This window comes from Anolis carolinensis, chromosome 4 (genome assembly GCF_035594765.1).
Source record: "Anolis carolinensis isolate JA03-04 chromosome 4, rAnoCar3.1.pri, whole genome shotgun sequence".
NCBI classification, from domain to species: Eukaryota; Metazoa; Chordata; class Lepidosauria; order Squamata; family Dactyloidae; genus Anolis; species Anolis carolinensis.
The window spans coordinates 171857632-171879961 of record NC_085844.1 but is presented as its reverse complement, the minus strand read 5'-3'; the positions used below and the strand labels follow the sequence as shown (position 1 = coordinate 171879961).

General features: G+C 36.4%; 1 protein-coding gene and 1 long non-coding RNA gene across 17 annotated transcripts in view; one reads left to right on the top strand and one right to left on the bottom strand.

The window, feature by feature from the left end:
• LOC100561497 (FRAS1-related extracellular matrix protein 1) overlaps positions 1-22330 on the bottom strand; it is a 318227-nt gene that overhangs the window by 88715 nt on the left and 207182 nt on the right. For 13 of the 15 annotated variants that reach the window (XR_001730232.2, XR_001730231.2, XM_062979566.1 and 10 more), the window contains exons 17-21: positions 19443-19695; positions 17058-17252; positions 12163-12348; positions 11209-11405; positions 5768-5993 (exon numbers count right to left, since the gene is read on the bottom strand). Coding sequence is in view for 13 of the 15 variants with exons in the window: in XM_062979566.1 (XP_062835636.1) it covers positions 5768-5993; positions 11209-11405; positions 12163-12348; positions 17058-17252; positions 19443-19695 (1057 nt within the window). In the remaining 2 variants the exon portion in view is untranslated. Of the gene's footprint in view, positions 1-5767; positions 5994-11208; positions 11406-12162; positions 12349-17057; positions 17253-19442; positions 19696-22330 lie in introns of those variants that run through there. The other 2 variants (XM_008109357.3, XM_062979575.1) reach the window with 2 other exon arrangements.
• Positions 2117-21918, top strand: LOC134298657 (uncharacterized). Of its 2 annotated transcripts, none has more exons than XR_010005761.1 (3): positions 2117-2447; positions 17912-17986; positions 20239-21918. It is a non-coding gene; the product is annotated as an uncharacterized LOC134298657 (long non-coding RNA). The 2 variants fall into 2 exon arrangements; XR_010005760.1 differs by having other exon boundaries at positions 9026-17986.

The window sequence follows — 22330 nt, the reverse complement described above, 5'->3', positions numbered from 1 at the left end:
ATGGTGGTAGAGTGGGCACACATGCACCTATTACTGAAATCTATTAAGGCTCAAACCTTTGATGTGTATGACAGAAAATGAATTTTAGATATATCCTTAGACCTCTAAGTATCTTAACAGACTCTGTGTCTGGACATTCCCAGCTGGAATCATCATCATGGATTACCAGACTAGAGAAACTCGGTCTTATTCCTGCTATCATTGCAGTATCCTAGCAACATTTCAGATTTGAGATTTCAGTGTGGAAAGAGCAGTTTTATGGGGGAACCATATTCATAAAAGTAACAATTCAGCTTAGTAATCCTCCTCAGAAAGAAGCCAAGTTATCATATGGGAAGGTACAGGTTATGGTTTTATACTGTATCATTCTAGACTGTGATTTTCAAATGACAATTGACTGCTGAATGGGAACTGAAAGTTATAATGTAAATCCTCCAGGAATTGAGGTGTCACGTCTTCATAATGTCCACTTAGCTGTAAAGCCCAATTTTTATGAGCAGGTCATCGAACATAGGTCAAGAGATCTATTGCCTATTTCAAAGAAAAAATCAAGTTCCATTTATTGGAGCCTGCATTTCAGAAACTGGGCTATTTGATTTACACCTCTGTTACAGTCAGCATTGGTGTCTCCTAATTCCACATTTCCCCGCATTTGTTATAATACTGTTGCACTGAGAAGAAAAATGCTTACTGCCAAATGTAGTTAAAGGATTGTCTTACTGATTTAAAACGATGCTGAATAAGAGTACATCTCTTATCATCTGGGACATATTATCCCAATTTGTCCCAGTTGAACTGACTGCTGTGTGCTTCAGGACTGCATTAAAAGTGCTGAATCAGAATGTTTTGGCATGAGATCTTGGGGTTGAAATTGCCATGTTTGTCTCACTCAGAATTTCCAGTCTCAGCATGATGGCATCACCCAGTCATTCTCATCTGGAGGTTAGCAATGGGTCTTCCCATGATAGCTTGCCTACTGGTGGGGACTGATAGTACATTACAACATTACAAAGGCAACATATTCTCCAGTCCTGTCTTATGCTTTTATAAGTAGAGGTGAGAAATACAGTCATCCATGCACTTTTGTGGGTTAAGCATTCATGGATTTAATTACTTGAGAACTGTCTCTCCACTGTTGCCCTACACAAAAAAAGTTCTCTCTAGGCCTTTGTAGGTCCTCCAGCTTGGTTCTATGGTCAACTTCTGGTCAATTTCATAATCTCTCAGCCTCAGAAAAAGACAAAGACAACCCCTCCTCAAATAAATCTCATCAGGAAAACAACTTTAACACAACAACTACAATTGGTATCCTATTGATTTTCTAAGGATTTTACAGTTGGCCCACTGTTTCCATGGATTTTGCAGCAAGAGATTCCACTATTCACAGATTGAAAATATTGAAAACGGAACACAATTTTAATATTTCATTATATATAATAGGACATAAGCATCCATGGATTTTAGTATCCAGGGTTGAGCGGGGGGGGGGGGGGGGGGATCCTGGAACCAAACCTCAGTAGAAACAAAGGAACCACTGCATTTCTATTTTATAATTACAGATAAAATAATAATGGTTTTATATCCTTTTTGCTATGCTGTTCACCTCTGTTTGTGCAATCTATATGGCATAGGATGATGTATACAAATAATAAGCTAACATTTAAGACAAATACTTCACATAAGGTTGTGACCCCATCATAAGGCACAACTGCCTCAGGCAGCATATTTTGGGTGTCATGAAAAAGTAGCAGCTTGGTAGATATTTGTTTTTGTTTGGTTTTTATTGCTAGGGAGGGAGGTGTGTATGAGATTTTGCGCCTTGGGTTCCAAAATAATTTGACGAGCCTTGGAAGTGTGCTTGAGTTTAGAGGAGAGTGGAATGTATTGTTCTGCCTCAGGCAAATAAATGTCTTGGGTCAGCCCTTTTCAAAAAAATGAACATAGTTTTACTGTGTAACATAGATTCATCAAATCTTCTCTCCACCCCCAAACTTTACACAGAGAACAGCTCAATATAACACCAAAATCATTTTGGGGTTTGCTGGAGTGCCAGATTGCCTCTAGGTCTATTTTGCTCATCCGCTGCATGCTGCTCCTTTGCCCTACTTGGCAAGCTCAAGGCACAGATGCCAAGCTAGAAAAGATATGTGATCTGCTATTTCTGGTTCCTAAGCAGATTCTGTGACCAGTTGGGTTAGCAACAGAGGTGCCTCTGGCTACACCATTGGTTACCCCATAGGATCTCCATTATTGCTCTGGCTTTTTACACCTGGTTTTTAAATCTGGGAATGAACTATATATTAAATCACAAAGGGAAAAAGCTATGTTGGGAATTGACCATACACAATCTATACAGAAACTTGAGCAGAATTAAAATAACCAAGGAAAAGAAATAAAGAATGACGAGGAAATATCACAACTCACATCTTGTGACAATCCTTGCCAAGGTAAGAGTTAATGCCATTTTTGCTTTTAAAAAAAAATCTTCTAGGGCTCTTTAAATTTTTGTTTTAGCAGAGGTACAGATGGGACAAAAATGTATCTGCTTTCTTAAGAGCACTTTGCTGCAATGAACTGTGGTTTCCAGTAGAGGACATCCGCAGCTCACACAACATGAATCTAGTTTGTTACAGAAGGAAGCTAAGAAGGTGATAACTGGAAATTGTAACACATTCCAAACCAATAATTTTATTTACTTGCCCCTCAAAACTTTACAAATCCCATTAGTGTCCACTATTCTATTCCTTTTGCTTCCATACAACATTTAAAGATTTTCTCTTAACTTACTCTAAGCAAAGGCTATTCCTTCTATTTCAGACTGATGAATTCATTATTTTAACTTTATTTTTACTATGCCAGCATGAGCAGATACAGTCACTCCAACTGTATCTGAGAAAGTTGAGGCTATCCCTGCAACAATAAATAAATGATAAAGTCAGGAGCTACAGTCAGTAAGAAAATGAAGATGCTGCATTTTAAAGCCTCATTGCTTCCAGCTGTCACTGTTTGAGTGAGCATTTTCTGAATCCTATTAGACCCAAATATAGTGATCTTTAGTATGAAGTTCTTAAATTTTAAAAAAATGTTCAAAATTCGGAATGTTATATTCCACCAGATTTAATGCAAACAAGAACATGCACACATAACACAAATGTAAGGCAAACATTGTGATATCTAGGCCTATCCAATCCTCCATTAAACCATGATCAACCTTAAACTTAAAAGAAAATCCTAGACCTAGGCATAGAGATAATGGCTATTGCCTATTGTTTGGTCTCCCATTCTATAGCAGCAGTTATTAAAATGGATATGGTGTCCTAGCTATACTACTATAGACAATCCCTCTTGACTGAGTATGATTGTCTTACTAAGGGTAGAATCTTGGTGGTGGGTTCGTAAGTAACTGTGGAGACCTTTTCTGGATCAACATGGTCTTTTACAGTGAGGACATAAATTTCCAGACAGAAGGTGGTAATGACAAGGATTTGCCTGACACACCTTCCTCTTGGCATGCTTTCCCCTTTCATCCTCTATTTGTACATCTTCAAATACCATTGGTAACAACTGATCTTTATTTACAATGCTTAAGGGTCAGGGCTTCCTAGTTTTCAATGTTTAGGTTAGTTTTAAGCCCATCTTTAAATCTCTTTTACTGTCCACCAACATTTCGTTTTCCATTCTTGAGCTGAGAATAAAGTAACTGCTTTGGGAGATGGTGATCAGACAACATAGCCAGTCCAGCAAAGCTAATGGCAGATGATTATTACTTTAGTGCTGGTGGTCTTTGTTTCTTCCAGAACATTGACATTTGTCCACCTCTATTTTCAAGAAATTTGCAGGATTTTTCAAAGACAATGCTGGTGGAATCTTTCCAGAAGTCAAGAGTGATGTTTTTAGATGGCCCATGTTTTACAGGCACACAACAGAGTTGGAAGAGCCATGGTCTTATAAACAAACATCTTGGTATACATATTGATCAACCCAGCAACAGCCAAAAGATACATGGCTCACATGGGGTAAATCAGAGGGACATTTTGGCTGTGCATACATACCCAATATTATTTCTTCCATCACAGCAGACCTGGGCTCCCAAATGTAGACTTGACCTCTCAGATTGAATCCATACTGCAAAATTATAGCAGTTTGACATGGCTTTAACTGCCATGGAGCAGTGCTATAGAATTCTGAGATTTGAAGTTTAGTCATATATTTAGCTTTCTCTGTAAGGCCCCTTCCACACAGCTGTATAAAATCCACATTGAACTGGATTATATGGCAGTGTAGACTCAGATAACCCAGTTCAAAGCAGATATTGTAGATTATCTGCCTTGATTTTCTGAGTTATATGGCTGTGTGGAATTGCCCTTAGAGAGCTCTGGTGACACAACAAATTACAAATCTCAGGATTCCATAGGATGCTCTCAAATCTTTTTTGAAGGATATCCCCACTGTGGTCAGGTTTTTTTAATCTAGAAAGGATAGGAGCGAGAGTATTACTATACTCAAATCTCTATCTACCACTGTAAAAATCAAGGATATCACTCAAAACATCAGTAATCTTTTTTGGCCTTGAAAAGTTGCAGTCCATTGTTCTTCAAGGTTTTCTAACAGTATTTAAACTTAAAACTTACTAAACCGAAAATGTTGAACAGCAATTTACTCCTTCCTCACTCTGGTGTGGAATGTAAAAATGAGATCATAGAGATGTGATTATTATTGACTTATTCAATACTGAAATTTAATGGGGACTCATTAAGCTTCCTGTGTTCAGGGCTACAATGAATTAGAAATTGGGCATACTGATTGTCTCACGTGTATCCCAAAGTTAAGAATGTCTGAGAATACATAAAGTTTGGAAAACAAGTTGCCACAGATTCAAAGAAGGGCATTGAGGATGAAATGTGGTATGGCAAACTAAACATGTAAAGAAAGTTGAAGGAGCTAAGCGTGTTCAGCCCGGTAAAGAGAAAACTCCAGGGTGACATGATTGCACTCTAAATACTTCAAGGGCTGCCAAGAAAGAAGGGGGTAAATTTGTTTTCTGCTAACCAAGAGGTTAGGACCACATTTAGTAATTTGATGTTACAGGAGAATAGATTTTGAGTAAACACTAAAAAGAACTTCCAGAGAATAAGAGCGGCTTGCCTAGGGAGGCGGTGGGGTCCTTCTCTGCAAAGAGTGGCTGCACAGCTACCTGCTGAAGATGCTTTATCTGAAAATTCTGGATTGAGCTAGATGGACTAGAGTACTAGATGGGCTATGAGGCATCTTCTAACTATATGTTTCTATGACTTTTTAAACATTCAATTATGTAACAGTAGTGTGTGAGAACTGGCGTGCTAAGATACATTTCTTATCTTTTATTAGTAATTATGTTTTAAATAAATTTTAATTGTTTTGGTAATTTTTAATTCTATTTTTTTACTTCTGCAAAAAATATTTTAATTAAATCTTACTTAAAATTACTGTAAGCCACTTTGGATCCCACCCCAAGAGAAAGGTTGGGTATAAATTTAATAATAACATTCCCAAAATTTGCTGTTACGAGGGAAAATTGGGCAATGTTCATAAATGCTATTTTGCTTGCTTTAACCCTGAAATCTTGTCCATTCTCAAATGTCAATCTGTTTAGTTATATCTCAATGAAAAAGTCACAGTAATGTAATAAATCTTTCTCCAATCTCTTTTTCTGTCTTGCAAGATATTTTATGCTGTGAAATTGTAGATCATATTATCCCAAAGAAAGAAAATAAAATTATTTCCAAACCTTTTTTAAGTTCCTCCAAAGTAAAGCTGTGAATCTCTAAATCTTGATGAAGAATTACTGGGCTTAATTTTCTGTAATGCTCAATCTCTCTGCCATAAGTTCCATTTAGTATCAACCCATGCCAGGGTGGGGTAACAATATAAAATCTTAACGGATCTTGTGGGATGTCAAAATCTTCAACATTAATGGTGTCAGGGCCCATTGCTACAATGTTTCCTTCCATTACCTAAAGGAAAAGATGAATTTCAATTAAATTTCAAAATTATGAAGAAAGAGTAGTGTACATTTTCTTTCAAAGATTCTTGTAAATCTTTATGTTGAGTTCTCAAGGCTGAGAAAATGTATTTGAAAAACGATACAAGTAAAAAAGTTCAGGATTAAAAACTTTGGTGACAGAGGCTTTTTGATTTCCACATGGTTATCTTAGAAGCCTCTTTACATGTTCCAGACGTTGACAAAGCTGTGGAGTATCTCCTTACTTTCCCAACCAACCTTTAGACTACATTAGCTTTCTTTCCCTTCTAAACTCTTGACAATGCCTTGCTGCTCCAATTTATTAAAATCCCCTCTATCACAATAATCTTAATATTTTCCTTGCTGCGGCATCAGCAGAGATTGTGTTCAGTGCATCCCTATATTTTAGAAACATTTTCAAGGCTCATTAATGGCTACTTCCATACAAGGAGAAGATGGAAAGAAGGCAAATGAAGAAACCCATGCATTCAAACTTGTTATCTGGCAAACTACAACTTCACTGTAATTCAAGACGTAATGAGAAATAAATGTACAATTTCAAATTTATGTTAAAGGTAAAATTAAAATGCCATTCCAGTTTTGGAGCATATGGATATTTGGATTCCATGTAATATACATTAAATTTTTGCTTTGTATTTCTACATCTTGAAGTTGTATATATTTAGTTTTCCTAATCAAGTTTTAAGAATTGGCCAGCCAACCCATAACATACTATTTTCCCCAAAAATCCTACAAAATATACAGAGTTGGAAATATAATTTTCAAATAAATTCTTTTTACAAAAATTTCTTTGTTGCCACCTCAAATGCATTTCAGCTCCATTTTTTCACACACTGCAATTGGACAGCTTTACAGTAACACCCCAATTAGTTTATACTAGTTCAGCTTTCATCAAGAGACTTGTATGATAAATAAGAAAACTCCTGGCAAAGCATTACCTTGCCTGCTCCCCAACATATGCACACATATTTATTTAAAAAGAAGCCATACTGCATATGTCCCACCACGTTTTTTTGCACTTCAGCTAACATATAATACAGAGTGTGGGGCTGTCTCTTTTCTCTATTTGTAGATTGTTTACTTTCATGTCATGAAGAAGCAAACCAATGTGTCTAAACAATTCAGATACCTAGTTACATGGCTCATCTGGTATGTTGGTCCAATTCCATTAGAAAGTAAGGGTTTTTTCTCCATCTTGTAACAACGCAAATTGGGGAAAGGATTTCAAACTGAGGATCAAATCCAGTTTTATTTGATTCACATTCTCTATATATATATATATATATATATATATATATATATATATATATATGCCATAATGTATTAGAAGTGCAGTTTTCTTGTGTTCATGGGTATATCTGGATTTGCCATTGCAATTCTACGCACCATTCCATTATGCAAGGGGGAAGGGAGGAAAAGAAATTTCATGAAATGCAATAACCTCATGGAAAACAGCATTTGTGCACTTCGAAAGTCTTGTTGAAATAAAATATGCACCTCACCTCAAATGTTTGTGTATTTACAAATATTTCATGTTTTTCCTATAAATAAAATGTATGCAAAACCATTGCATATATTTTTTAAAATGTGAACTAATAACATGGGGGTGCAGGAGAAACATGCAGAGACCAATGTCAGTGGAGAAAGGAATCATAAATTAGATACATTTCACAAATGAACATGTACATTAGGCTAAACAACTGCACAGATATCAAAGAGAAAAGAAAGAACAAAGCAAAATCTTGCAACCCAATACTGAATAGGAGAGAAAAAAGGAATTTTGTTTGCAATAACAGCAAAACAGAAAAAATGCATCCTTTGTTCACAGGAAAATGTGCACATATACTTATTCAAACTGCATTTTTATTTAGGGTTGCTTTGCATATTTTTCTGACACGTTGCAATAAATATGTATTACTGTCATATCCCAGGAGTCTAGCAGTGGTCTGAACACTGACCACTTTCTGTGCAAACTGAAGAAAGTTAGCCTTGGGCCAACAGTATAAGAGGCTTCATTTTTCAGCTACTATTTGAATAGCTTTCCAAAAGTAGAGGTACATGAAACTGGGGAAACTGGAACTTGGCTGCTTAAAACCAGTATTTCAAGCCAACCATATTTTATAAAGTCAATTGAAGACTGCAGATTTGTTTCACAAACTTTTAATGACACTTAAATTCCCATTGTTGGTGAAAAAATAAAATTTAATGAACACTTCACTATTTTGCTATTTTAGATTAGAATTTTAATGCTATCTATTAAAACAATTTTTAGCCCTGTTCACATTCAACTGTACAACAATTTGTGAACATGGTCTGTTGTTGTTGTTGTTGTTATAATTTTATAATAGCTGCAAGATGAAAAGATGCCTCCTTCTAGTTTATTACAAACACTTTCTTAAAATGAAATCAAAGTTCAGCAAGTTTCATATCTAGAACTTGCAAAGTTACTTTTTAAAATAATTTGTTCCATTACTCATAACAGTGTTTAAAAAGTACTCTATTCCTGTTACTTGTTGCAATAGAAGAATAACTCTTTACATTGCTTGATAGTGTGCTCAACAACATCAAACAGGAACAATTTGTCTCTTGGGATTGCACCCTTCTTAGCCCACAAATTACCTATTTACATGTAATGATATCACTTATAACTAATTACTTCCAAGTGCAGACTGTTTAATGCAGAAGTAGCTACCAAACTACTTTCATTTCAAATTTCTAATAAGAACACAATAGGTTTCCTTCAAAGCAGGGTATGTTATTTTTTGCAACAAAACTGATGCAACCACTCTCTCTTTCTCACCTCAAGCACACATATATTCAATTTCTCACACATACCCCTTGAACCTTAAATGAAGAAATGCATTAAGAAGGGTTTCAGCTTTCATTCATCTTCAAACATTAGGATTAAGTATTAGGATATTCTCAGGTGCAATTTGTGTTGCTTTCAAGTTGAGCCACCACGTGTGCAGCATTCATTTAGCTCTTCACATGTTTCTCATTCAGGGACTTACACCAGCTGAGAACCACATATGGAGGCTTAGATTTACAAAGCTTTCATTTCGTGCCATAGGAGCTGAGAAGAAATACCTTTCCATATGCTTGAATGTGGTATGTTTGTAGTGTTCTCTTTTGCTTACTCGAGGCATTCTGTTCTCACATCTACAGTTATGTTAAAAGAAATCTACTTGGTTTCAATGAATTTGTCCCCATTCCCCTCTTGTTTTACTTGTTTTATAATTGAAGAAAATGAATTTTTCAATTTTATGTATACTGTATATTCTCATGCATATGTCGACCTCAAAGGCAGATTTGGGGTGTGTCTGTAAAATTATTGATTTTGATGTGACCTGTGGATAAGTCTAGAGTAATTATTAACTGACAGAATTGCATGTCTAAGCATCCAGAAAGGCCAGAAGTGGCCAGTGCTCTCTTTTCATGCACTTTCTCCCAGGACAGATTAAACTTTTGCCTTTCACCACTCTAGTCAGAGAAGGAAATTTTGATAAGAGTTAAAGTACACTACTTTCATTGACCTATGGATAAATCAACTCAGGTTTGGAGGGTCAGTTTTTTAAAGCTAAGATTTCTTGAGTACAGTATATAGCGTAAGATATACACTAGGTCCTAGAGATAAAGGCACCACAAAATCACTCAATTGGGGAAGGAGGTTCCAATTCTTCAATTTCTTCCACCTTCCCATCATCTCCATCTTTTCCATAGAGTGGTACTAAATATTGTTCTTAAAACTTGCAGTGCTGTTTTATATGTCTTTAATAAAGTCCTAAGTAAGATGTATTACAGAGCTATATTTAGATCTGATGTAGTTGAACTCCTTTTCTATACTATTTGCCTAATTTTAGCACTATTTTTGTTTTGGCTAATATGCCTGTATGCTTTACCAGCCAAGAAGGATATATTCATTGGGGAAATTGTGTAAGAAGACATTATTCACTTATGCCATGATCTTTCATCAGTGATGTCTGCAAGGGAGACAGCCATACTTTCACATATTTTACCGTAAATATTTGGCCTTAAACTAGTATGATATCCCTTGAGGTTGTTCAGCAAGACGGAGAAATGATTTAGATCAGAAAAATGTTCTGCTCAAAGGTAAATGTTCCCTTTTTCAGAGCCCAGTTCCAACTTTCACATCTGTTTTTAAATGTAAGAAAGTTCTGTTTCTCAACCAGTTTTGCCCCATTAATTTAAAAAAGAATACTAAACATTTAATGTGTTGAAATTGCAGTACCCTGTGGTTTAAAACATTAGAAATAGGTAACACAAAGGGATCTTGAAGAAATTTTGAGATTAGTTGAAAAAGAAGTTGATAGCATACAATTTTTGTAGACTATAGTCTTGTTATCTGACAAAGTACACTTAAGTCTACAAAAGCTTATGCCACCAAGCTCTGCCTATTGACCCAAACTAAGATAGCTATGTAGGGAGTTAATGTACTATTTTGATTGTCTGGCATTGATTGAAATTTATTTGTGTATATGTAGATGTTCTGCTTTGAAAATGTGTGCTTAAAATGTTTAATAATTTTCTTTCATTTCCAGATATTTCTCCCTCGGAAGATTCAGTTCCTTTGAAACACTTGTGCGATGCTCTCTTCATTCTGTTTTCATTTTGAGCAGACAGAAGATTAATTGAGACTATCTCTGCCAAATTAGAATATTTTAAGGGTATAGAACTAACTTTAGCATAGGATCTCATATTATGTGATTCATATTTCCTGCAATTTCTCAGCATTTTGGAGCTTTTGTGAAAGTCCTTAGCACAACACATGAAGCTGTGATTAACAGAATAAAAGTAAACTTATTGGGAATCTTTTGCTACTTTCTATGGAATCTTTCATTGGAAAAACATGTCTCCAACTACAGTATTTCCTGCAGATTAGAGAAAATATATTAATCACTAATAGCAACATACCTCTATACCAGTGGTTCTCAACCTGGGGTCCCCACATGTTTTGGCCTTCAACTCCCAGAAATCCTAATAGCTAGTAAACTGGCTGGGATTTCAGGGAGTTGTAAGCCAAAAACATCTGGGGATGCCAGGTTGAGAACCACTGCTCTGTACAGTACCATGATTATATACTAGCCCACTGAATTGCTGTTTTAATACTTTGTCCACATTTTATGGAAATTCTTTACAGAAACCAAAGAAGAACATATCTGACTCACTGTTATGTTTCTGAGTTTCAGCTGTGGGGTTTCATCATTAACTGGAACGATGACAATGTAGAAAGGCATTGCTATGGATTTATGAAGGCCATCGCTTACTGATACCATGAAACCATCAGAGATGGGTTCCAAATTCTCATGCTTAGACTGAACATAGTTGATATAACCATCCTGTAAGTTCTGAAATGTGAAGACACCTTTTGGAGAAAGTGTTAAAAACACACAATGAATTTTTTCCACGCTTTTTGTACACTTAATTCTGAGGGCATGTTTAATAGATGTGATGACTAATTTCTTAACTGATTCCTTCCAAAGTATGCCTGGCCATAAATATATACATGTGGGAGACTCATAATTTATATTTTTCAATGGTATTATACTTGTACTTGTCTCCTTTATATACACATCTAAAAATATCATGCTAAGTGTCTTAACGTAATTCTCTTTCCAGTTCCATTTCTGCTTCCCCCCAGGACTCTAACTCATTGCTTCAATATTTAAGATTCTGTTCAAAGCATTGATGGTAGTTTTTAATACCAGACAGCTCTTTTAAAATCACTTGTATCTGTTTCATTTAAAAGATGAAACAGACTTTTTGTACTATAGATAGGTAGATTATGTTCAGTATTTGGAAAAGACTAAAAACTGCAAGCCCCCTTTTTATATACTAGAGCCATGAGAATTCATTGTTGCTTCCTGCTAAAGGATTGTTTTCATGACAGAGAAGTAATGAAGTTGTATCTGTTATTAATTTTTCAATGGAGAGAGCAGAGTGGAAAAAATATTTCCAGACACTCTACTTATCTTGGAAGATATCTATAGAGATGGTAAAAGTCTCAAATAACATCTGCTCCTATGTCCCATCCTTCAAAAAGGTAGAAGACATACTTCACTGCCTTGCATTTGTGTGTGTAGTTTAAAGCTTGCTTGTAGAGCAACAGTGTTGCAACTCACTTATATTCAAGCCCACATTGGTCTTCTCATATCCAGGAGTAGGAAGAATATTCTCCAGGTAACCGTGCACTGGATTTGTCTCTAAGAAGAAAGTTAACTCCTCAGGTTTTGAATCTTCATCTTTCACATCCAGATATTTTAAACTGATAGGTGTCGAAGCGCCTTCTTCCACTATAAGTATCTCTCCTTGAGGTAAAGCAGAAGAATATTATTTTCACTATTACAGATTGAAGGCTGTACTTTGATTATTTTGCAACTAAGAAGACACTAAACCTTCACAACCTGCCTGTCTGCCTAGCATCTCAACCTAATCAGCTATTGATTTGAGCAGTAGCTGCTGAGAAAAGCACTAGTGAAATTTTGTTTCAACTCAGGATATCTTAGTCAGCACTATTGGGATGGTGCATATCTCTGTTTACAGTTACAGTAGAGTCTCACTTATCGAAGCTCCGCTTATCCAAGGTTCTGTATTATCCAACGCAGTTTGCCTTTTAGTAGTCAATGTTTTTGTAGTTAATTTTTCAATAAATTGTGAAATTTTGCTGCTAAATTCATAAATACGGTAATTGTTACATAACGTTATCATGTACTGAACTGCTTTTGCTATCGATTTGTTGTAAAGCATGATGTTTTGGTGCTTAATTTGTAAAATCATAACATAATTTGATGTTTAATAGGCTTTTCCTTAATTCCTCCTTATTATCCAACATTTTCGCTTATCCAATGTTCTGCTGGCCCATTTATGTTGGATCAGTAAGACTCTACTGTACTAGCATAAATGAAGTAGTCTTTCTTAAAGTGCCTGAAGGGTTTGTAAAACTGTAACATATCAGTTCAGTTTAGAGCCAATAACTGCAGAATTCAATTCACTTTTCCCTAATCTTGCCTACCATTCCCAGTGTTTGTATGATGCTCATATCTATGGATTCAAAATGCATGCAATCACTGAGCGAACTAAACTGCTTAGAAATCTCTCTCTGCAAAATGTTGTTGCACCACAAGGCTGCAGGGATGGGATGATGTTTCTGTTTTTCCTGAAGTGACCACAGAAACCTAAACAGGCATAACAGAACCTGGCAGCATTCCATCCCAATTTTCCACACAAAGAGCTCACAATGTCTTCTTTCCATAGGGAATGCACCAGTGTGCATTGTAGTAAAATAGGCATAAAAAAGCTGTGGACCAATGTCTCGCTCTGACACACAAACACACACACAACATACATTAGCCACAGAAAATATGAGCTTGAAAGACATGAGTGGTCTTGCTGCAAAAGGTCACAATCAAGGCTTGCTAAGAAAAGTATTTCCAGTTAAGAAAATAGTTATAACAGTATGATTCCATTTTAACTGTCATCGCTTCAGCCTATCATATCTTGTTGTTTGTAGTCTGACAATGCATTTGAGTTCTCTGGCTGTAAATCCTAAGTTCCCCTCCCTTAAATGCTAATCTCACAGATGGAACCACAACAATTAAAATGTATGATCACACTATAATGATGTAGTGAGAAAGGGCCTATGAACTATCGTGACTTCCATATCGGTGAAGTAGTGATTTTGGTCCAGACTCATAAAACCTGTATAAAGTACCTAATACTCTTGAAATACATTCAGCACCTTGGATAGTTTTTAAGGTTATCGCAAAAATCCAGAGCAAATCAGTCCAGATATGGAAAAACCAAGCCACCATGGTATGTATTAGAAATGGGAGGAGATCTCATTTATTAGCAGCAAAATAATCTATTTCCTGCCAAGTGGGAATGCCTGGTGAGAATAATGCTGCAGTGGATAATATTTTTGTTTGTTTTTTGCCTTTTGTGAAGCTACTTAGGGAATTTTTGTGCATTATAAATCTTCACAATACTTTTTACCATAGGAAATGTGCATCCTGGACAAAAAAACATAATATTTTGTGCAGGAATCGGGGGAGAGTGGGCAAAAGGATAGGGCAGGGGTCCCCAAACTAAGGCCCGTCTGCCGGATGCGGCCCTCCAAGGTCATTTACCTGGCCCCCACCCTCAGTTTTAGACTTAGGCTCACCCAAAGTCTGAAATGACTTGAAGGCACACAACAACAACAATCCTAATTTACTTGACTACCTCATTGGCCAGAAGCAGGCCCACACTTCCCATTGAAATCCTGATAGGTTTATGTTGGTTAAAATTGTTTTTATTTTTAAATATTGTATTGTTCTTTCATTGTTGTTGTTTTTTGCACTACAAATAAGACGTAAAGTGCATAGGAATTTGTAATTTTTTTCAAACAATATTCCAGTCTCCAACTGTCTGAGGGACTGTGGACCGGCTCTCAGCTTAAAAAGTTTGAGGACCCCTGGGATAGGGTGTGAGAGTTGGCGTGTGTGTGGAGTTAAAAGCATATGTATTTCTGTACAGCATAATTCCCTTAGAGACTTCAAAAAGTGTGAATACCTGTTGAGAATGGTGCAGAAGTCTACATTTTGTTTCTGCCACAATGGGGAAAAAACTACAGAGACTATTAATTATTCCATGTGAAGACAAAGTATGTGAACATTTGCATTTCTGGTATATATCTTAAAACTTGCTTAAGGCACCTTTCCATTTCTAGCCTTTCTTAACCACATCAATGCACTCACCTTAAATTGGGTTGCTGATTCAAAGCAACTTTACATTTCAAAATTTTGTATGAGGTTATGTAACCACTGTGGTGGTAGTGGACATTTTGAGACATGCTGAGTACCAGTAAATCGTCCTGCTCTAGGCAGTGAAACAATACTCCCTTCTCTCTGGAGACAAGCAAGAGAGCAAGGTTCCTATGTTGAACAGGGAGGATTGTGTTTAATTTCACTATAAAATGAGTGAGTTGCATTTAATTAGAAAAGAAAGAGCATCTTTGTTTCATTACTAAGAGCAAGCAAATAACCTTAAAAAAAAAGAATGAAAAACAACAAGGCAGTGAAAGAAAAGCTACAGAAAACCTTGATGCTGATTTTTTTTTTCTGTTAAGAGAGTGCCTGCACAGATGGAACGGAGCTGTGTCACCAGTGACCTTGCTTATTCTTCCGCACCAGTTGCATTTTTCCAAGTTCTCTTCTTCTATTGGAGCTATGGACCTCCCACTCCCAGTTGTATTGCCCCTTGTCTATGTGGAATGTAGAAAGAAAATACAGAGGCTTTGCTACATTTTAACCTAGATAGGCAAGCATGTGTATGGACATGAGTGTGTAATGAAGCCTGGATTTGGGATCTAGCAAAAGGACAACATGAGATACAATGGAGAAAACCCATTGCCTCAGACTCTTGAATACTGGATTATTAGAGATAGTATTGATTTTGCTAAATGTATAATGTTATATCTGTGGAAAAACAGCTGAAAAGCATGGATAAGTATTTGCATTCAGAATACAAGTCACAGACATCTTCCTCTGGGGCCACTTTTTGTAAAGATCTAAAAATGTGGTTGTTCTACTGTGCTTTTGATTAGTCAGTTCCCCAGATAATCTTGGCCCCAGCTTTGACCCAAGATCTATTCCCTGCACTTTACTATTGTCTCCTGCCCATAGATAGAATATTCTACTGCATAGTGCCCTTGTACTCCTAATTCTGTCATCTGACGTTTGCACTTTATCCATCAGCCCTGTCCTTACAACCGGTTGTACCACTCTGCCCACCCAAGCCCAGTAAATGTTTACTATATCAGGCTACTGGCTGTTTGCTCGATAGTTGTTTTATATTGTGTTATTATGCTGTTTGTTTTAGATAGTTTTATTATGTTGGTTTACGAACTTTATTGTGCTATTTTAAACTATGTTGATCGGGCTTGTTCCCATATAAGCCACCCTGAGTCACTTTGGGGAGATGGAGGCGGGATACAAAAATAAGGTTATTATATTATCATTTGGTGAAATCAGTATCACTGGAGAAATAGATATCCCAAGCCATTTTTCTAACTGAAACAAATAATGTGATAGAGTTCCCCCTCTTATTCCACTATAGCATTTAATTTTTATTTCAATGATGATTGCCTTTGTTACACCTGATGACAGATGGCTAAATAGTTGGATATAAGGTAGTATTTATTTGCCCTCTAGGCTCTGCCATGTGAAGGAAACACCTCATTCTTTCAAATGGTACAGCCAGATTTGGACTTACCACGGTAGAAATTGCTTTTTCCTTTCAAAAGCTGCATGTCTAACAACTCCCACCCCCCACAATTCGCTTCAATTTGTTGGGAAACAAGCAAAAATTTAGGTCTTGAACAGATATGGTAACACTGAGGTTTCTACATTGTGATATGTGAGGAATTAGATCTTTGAGATTTCCGATACAAAGTGAGCTGATCTGTATCATACAAAGGTATAAATGAATATATCACTATCAGATTTTGCACTTCTCTGAAGATTTTAACAGAATTTTGTGTCAAAAATAGGGGAAAACATTTGAAGCATATTTTGAAGGAGAAGTTCAAAATTAAAATGTGTTCATGCATTTTTTGTTTTTAAAATGCATATTAAATGTATTAAATGTAGAAACATGGAAAACCCATTTTGTCAGGCAGTAACACATTGTCATCATGGAGAAGAAAACATGGGAATATTCTTTCCATCAGTGATGTTTGTACCCATTATTGTTTTATTTTGTTTTCTAAAGTCTGTCACAGGTTTGGGAGGGCAGTTGTTAGAATATTATTCTGACCCCAAGTCTCCTATGGTAAATGGCTACCATTTTTGTCCACTTCCACAACTGCATACAAAATTCTCTGAATGCCTTTTGTATCACTTCAAGCTGTATAGACACCTCTTTGAGACAGATTTTAACAACTCTGCCATACCCTGTGAGGAATGTTCATTTTTTTTAATCAAATGATACAATTCTGGTTTCATCCTTAAGACATAGAACATTAGCAACAACTACATACCAGTTTGAATGGATGGCTCCTGATTGTTAATGGGCAGAATTGTGACATTCAGATCATGCACTGGTAAACTGGGATGAAGTGGTATAGGCAGTGGGAATTTTTTATCAATACAACAGCCATCTCCTATTCCAGTTTCTCCATCTGAGATAACAAAAGTTATGCTGTCCACAATATATTCATGACCTATTTCTCCACCTAAAGAACCAGTGCACACAAACATACATGAGCTATTAAGATCCTAACAGGCTTCAAAATAAGAGAGATTGTCCTATCCATAAGAGGAGAAGGCATGGTGGAAAATATTAGTACATGCAAATTAGAAACATTTTCTCAAGCAGTCCCACCAAGTGATTGTAAAAAACAAAATTAGTGATCATCTTTTATGGCAAAGTGCTGATAGTAAAATTGGATTTCAGATAAAGAGTAAATCTTCCATTCACCTACTTCTAAAGTCAGCTAGTGGTCTGCAAGACACTTTTGTTTATTAAAATGCAAATAACAACTCTAGGAAATGAAAGTATCACTCAACTTCTCACAGTCTCAGAAAATGTAAAAACACATCAAGGAAACTCAAAATGGTGGCTTTCAAAATAAATATGCATGATTTAAGAATAGCTTGCAAGGAAAAAATAACATTTTCACTTGGCTGATATCTGTATAAAATTGACAGTACTTAAATTCCTAAGATAATTTTTAGCAAAATGAAGGGGAGAAATAGATCAGAAGTTCTCCTTTACTTGTTGCCTTGAGAGGAGTGTGATGGAGAGGCTGGTAACAAACCTAGGTAGAGTTGAATTGGAAAGGAAGATTGACAGAAACTCAAATCCTTTCTCTCTGTCTCACCACCTTTTCAGGCTTGTTTGCTGTGAACAAGGGAGAAGGCCTTCCCAGTGGCTGCTCCCAGTCTTTGGGATTCCCTCCTTAGGAAGGTGAGAACCCATATAAAATTTGTTAATTTGTATATGGTTTGAAATGTAATGGTTTTACATTTTAAATTTTAAAATTGTTTAAATGTTTTAAATGGCATTTATAGTTATATATTTATTTATGGTTTTACTATAGTATTTAATCTATTTTTATTTATAAATCAGATTGAGACAGGGTATGAATGAATGAAAACACATCTGCATCTCATTTGGTGGATATTGCACTATCATCGCCACAGTAATAAGGAACAATTAATTTGGGTTAAAGGGGAAATAATAAGGAGATAATCTGACGGTTCTAGAAACTGAGAACAAGCTGTTACTAAGAGAGATTATGAAAAATGACTTTGTGGATTCAGTGCTTGAGGGAATGCCTCTTGTTATATATGCCACCAAAGAACTGGAATCTGTTGGAGTCCTTCTCTGTGTCCCATTGGTGACTGCCATACATTGTGGGAGGACATCAGAGAAGGACTTTTTTGCTTTTGATTAAACCCATTGGACCTAACTTATTTTTTCCTGATTTGCACATGTTCTCTGGTTGGTATTATTCAAACTAGCTTAAACTGGTAAGTTATCGGGTTTTAATTAATAAATGATTTAGTATATTTTTAGTCTTTTAAATACATTATATATTATATAAAATGATAGTATTGTAAATTGCCCTGAGATACTCAGATACAGGGCAGGTTATGAAAATAATAATACAGAGGAAAGAAGTGAGGCAGCAAGGAAAGTATGTTGAGAGGGAGGTAGGGCTGGTACTTGCTTGTTGAAATACAGCCTATCTCTCTGGCCACAATACATCTTACCTTGCTGTTAGGTATAAGAAGGAACACAGAAACTGTAATGACTGCTTTAAGCTTTAAGCCCCACGGATTTTTCTGGGAAAGATTTAAGGATATACTTAATTTTTGAAACTAAAATTAATGAGATTTAAAATGCTTAACTCTGGCAATTGTGTGCACATAATATTTTAATGAAAGGTTCATCAGTACCTAAAGATGCTGACCAGCTGATTTTCAAAACTTTCAAGAAACTAAGCACTTTCACAGGCAAGTTCTTTTATAACTAATATGCTATTTATTATATTATAAAATAAATGTCCTTACTGCTATGCAGTCACTTGGAAGAATGTTCAAATGAATTTAAAATAACCCAGAAGAATTGATGACAACTGAGAAGTAACTAAATTTCTTTCACTTGCAGCACCAGTCACTGATGCTGTGAAAAAATTATGGATGAAATAATACTTCTGCTAATGTGAGGGGAAACTATGTTAGTTTTAAATTTTCAAATGGTTTGAATGTTTTTAAGATAGCATTTACAGTTCTTAAGACACCGATCTGGCACACAATATAAAATATTTGTGTTTTACAAGTAACAAAAATACTTTCTGAGAAATATAGTGAGAGATAATTAGAACAATGCTAGGAAACTGGAAAAAGTTGTCATTTACCAGTGTGAACATAGGAGATTGCACCTTGAGTAACATCATGTTGAGAGAACCTATTCACCACAAAGTTATCCTTTTGAATCACACCATGCTTTGGCGTTTTCACAATCATATAAGTAAGTCTGACATCATCATTGTCAACATCTGTTGCATAGAGATATTCAGCAGTAATGAGAATTTGCTCTCCTTCTGGGCACTCCAGGCTTGACTTTAATCCAGGTTGTAGTTCTGGTGGCTCATCATTAACTGGAGTGATCTTGAATTAAGGAACAAGAGAAAACATCATAACTAAAAGGAAGGCCAAAAGATGAACCCTTATGTTTCGAACCTCAGTTAATATAGCACACAGGTGGCCCTCCACATTTGCAGGCTTGACTTTTGCAAATTTGATTATTCATCTTTGATTGACATGTTCTGTCTTAATCTTCTGTATGACTCCATGATCAAGCTCCTATTGATCCTGACCATAGGCATGTTGGAGACTTAGAAATTCCTAGAGAGATTTTCTTTCAGCTAAAATATTTGTAATTCCTTTATTTGCACTTTTTCACTTTCACAGGGGTCCTGTGCCACTAACACCAAGAAATTTGGAAAGCTGACTATATATAATATTTGTAGCCTGAAAAACTACAATGGGTCAAAAATGTGTGTTTTTACCGGATAAAGAAAATCTGAAAGTCAGCCGAGTGGCTTTTGGATCATTCTTGGATTACTAGAAGTATTTTGTTATGACAAAGTAGTGCATTCTATGGAAACTATCCAAGCATTTTTGCTGATTTGATTCTGCTTTTGTTCACAGAAAGAATTGGTTAGAGGAAGTCAAGACATTTCACCATGTTTGGATACAGTCCCTATCCAAGTACTAATCAGCACTATGGCTGCTTAACTTCCAAGATCAGGTGGAGTCTGGTGACTTCAGGCTGGTTGCAATTTCACATCTATAGTGCCAACTTCTGAAGTAATCCCTTAGTATAAAGAAGTAATAGCTGAATGGGTCCATCAAACTATGCTTCTGTGATTTGAGAGGTTTACTTCCAGTTCCCCTTTTATCCTCTGCTTCTTGTATGTTGATAGAAGCGCCACTCATGCCCCTATCTGTACTGCTGCTGCTGCTCAGTCGTTTAGTCATCTCCGACTCTTCGTGACCTCATGGACCAGTCCATGCCAGAGCTTCCTGCCGGCCGTCACTGCCCCCAGTTCCTTCAAGGTCAAGCCAGTCACTTCAAGGATACCATCCATCCATCTTGCCCTTGGTCGGCCTCTCTTCCTTTTTCCTTCCATTTTCCCCAGCATCGTGATCTTTTCCAAGCTTTCCTGTCTCCTCATGATGTGGCCAAAATACTTCAGCTTTGCCTCTAATATCCTTCCCTCCAGTGAGCAGCCGGGCATTATTTCCTGGAGGATGGACTGGTTGGATCTTCTTGCAGTCCAAGGCACTCTCAGGATTTTCCTCCAGCACCAGAGTTCAAAAGCGTCTATCTTCCTTCGCTCAGCCTTCCTTATGGTCCAGCTCTCGCATCCATAGGTTACTATGGGGAACACCATTGCTTTGACTATGCGGACCTTCGTTGCCAGTGTGGTGTCTCTGCTCTTCACTATTTTGTCAATACATATGAATTTTGCAGAAACCAGGCCTTCCTCAAGTATATCCAAGCCCTGAAAAGACTGGACAAAATTCTAGTGACACAATGTCTTCAGGCATACATTCAACCATACTAAAATCTCTGCAAGCATGTGCTTTCATTTCAGTCATAACAGTGCAGTGTGAAAAATGTGGAGCCAAACTACCCTGTTTCCCCTAAAATAAGACATCCCCAGAAAATAAGACCTAGTAGAGGTTTTGCTGAATTGCTAAATATAAGGCCTCCCCGAAAGTAAGACCTAGCAAAGTTTTTGTTTGGAAGCATGCCCAATGAACAGAACACCAGAGCATGCAGGATCGGTAAATGTACGTATCATAAAGTGTTGAACATGGAAATATTGATAGTAATAACAAATTCTTGATAGGATTCAGTTTGTCTGGTCATGATGGTTTATGATGACAACTACTGTACAGTATATAATAAATGTTCATTTTTTTTGTTCAACAATAAATGTGAATTCTTCTTCATGGAAAAATAAGACATCCCCTGAAAATAAGACCTAGAGCATCTTTGGGAGCAAAAATTAATATAAGACACTGTCTTATTTTCGGGGAAACACGATAAGTAAATGTTAGGTTTTACAATGTATTGAGTCATGCACTGCTAATGGGCTTCTATTGGGAATCATTTGGGGAATGTGTTTGGGCCTACTCCAGGTGATTGTCAATGATGCAATCCTGAGTTTGGGTTGGGTCAATTAGGTAACCAATCAAGGATTACTATGTGTAAATGTATTGTATATAAGGAACCATGTTCAGTGTATTTTCCCTCTCCCTTTCCTTTTGATGTTATGAAGTCTATATGCAATTAAACCTGTCTACTAGGACAAGATACTACGAACTGTGGTGAGTCTGTAATATCATCTAGACTAGGGGAAAGACAGTAGTAAAAACTGACAATGGCCGGGCATGTGCTCAAGTGTCTACTATGGAAGCAGACTGGAAGACTGAAAGTACTGAGCAGGTGTAAGCTACTGGAAGGCACTGAGACTCTGCAAGTATAATGTTAAGTCTTAACAGTAAAACAATGTGGAACTCAATAGTTCCAAGACAAAAGACCACAGATTAGGAAAATGTCCCACTTCCAATTTGTAACTTTATATTTTGGTCAGTAAAGATGATTGTAATATACAACATTATTACCATCATGATTAGCTATGCCCTTATAGTTAGCGTGGATTTGTCATCAAAATATTGCAACCAGATTATTTCAATCTGATTTAAACAGAGATCTTTGTGAGAATCTAAG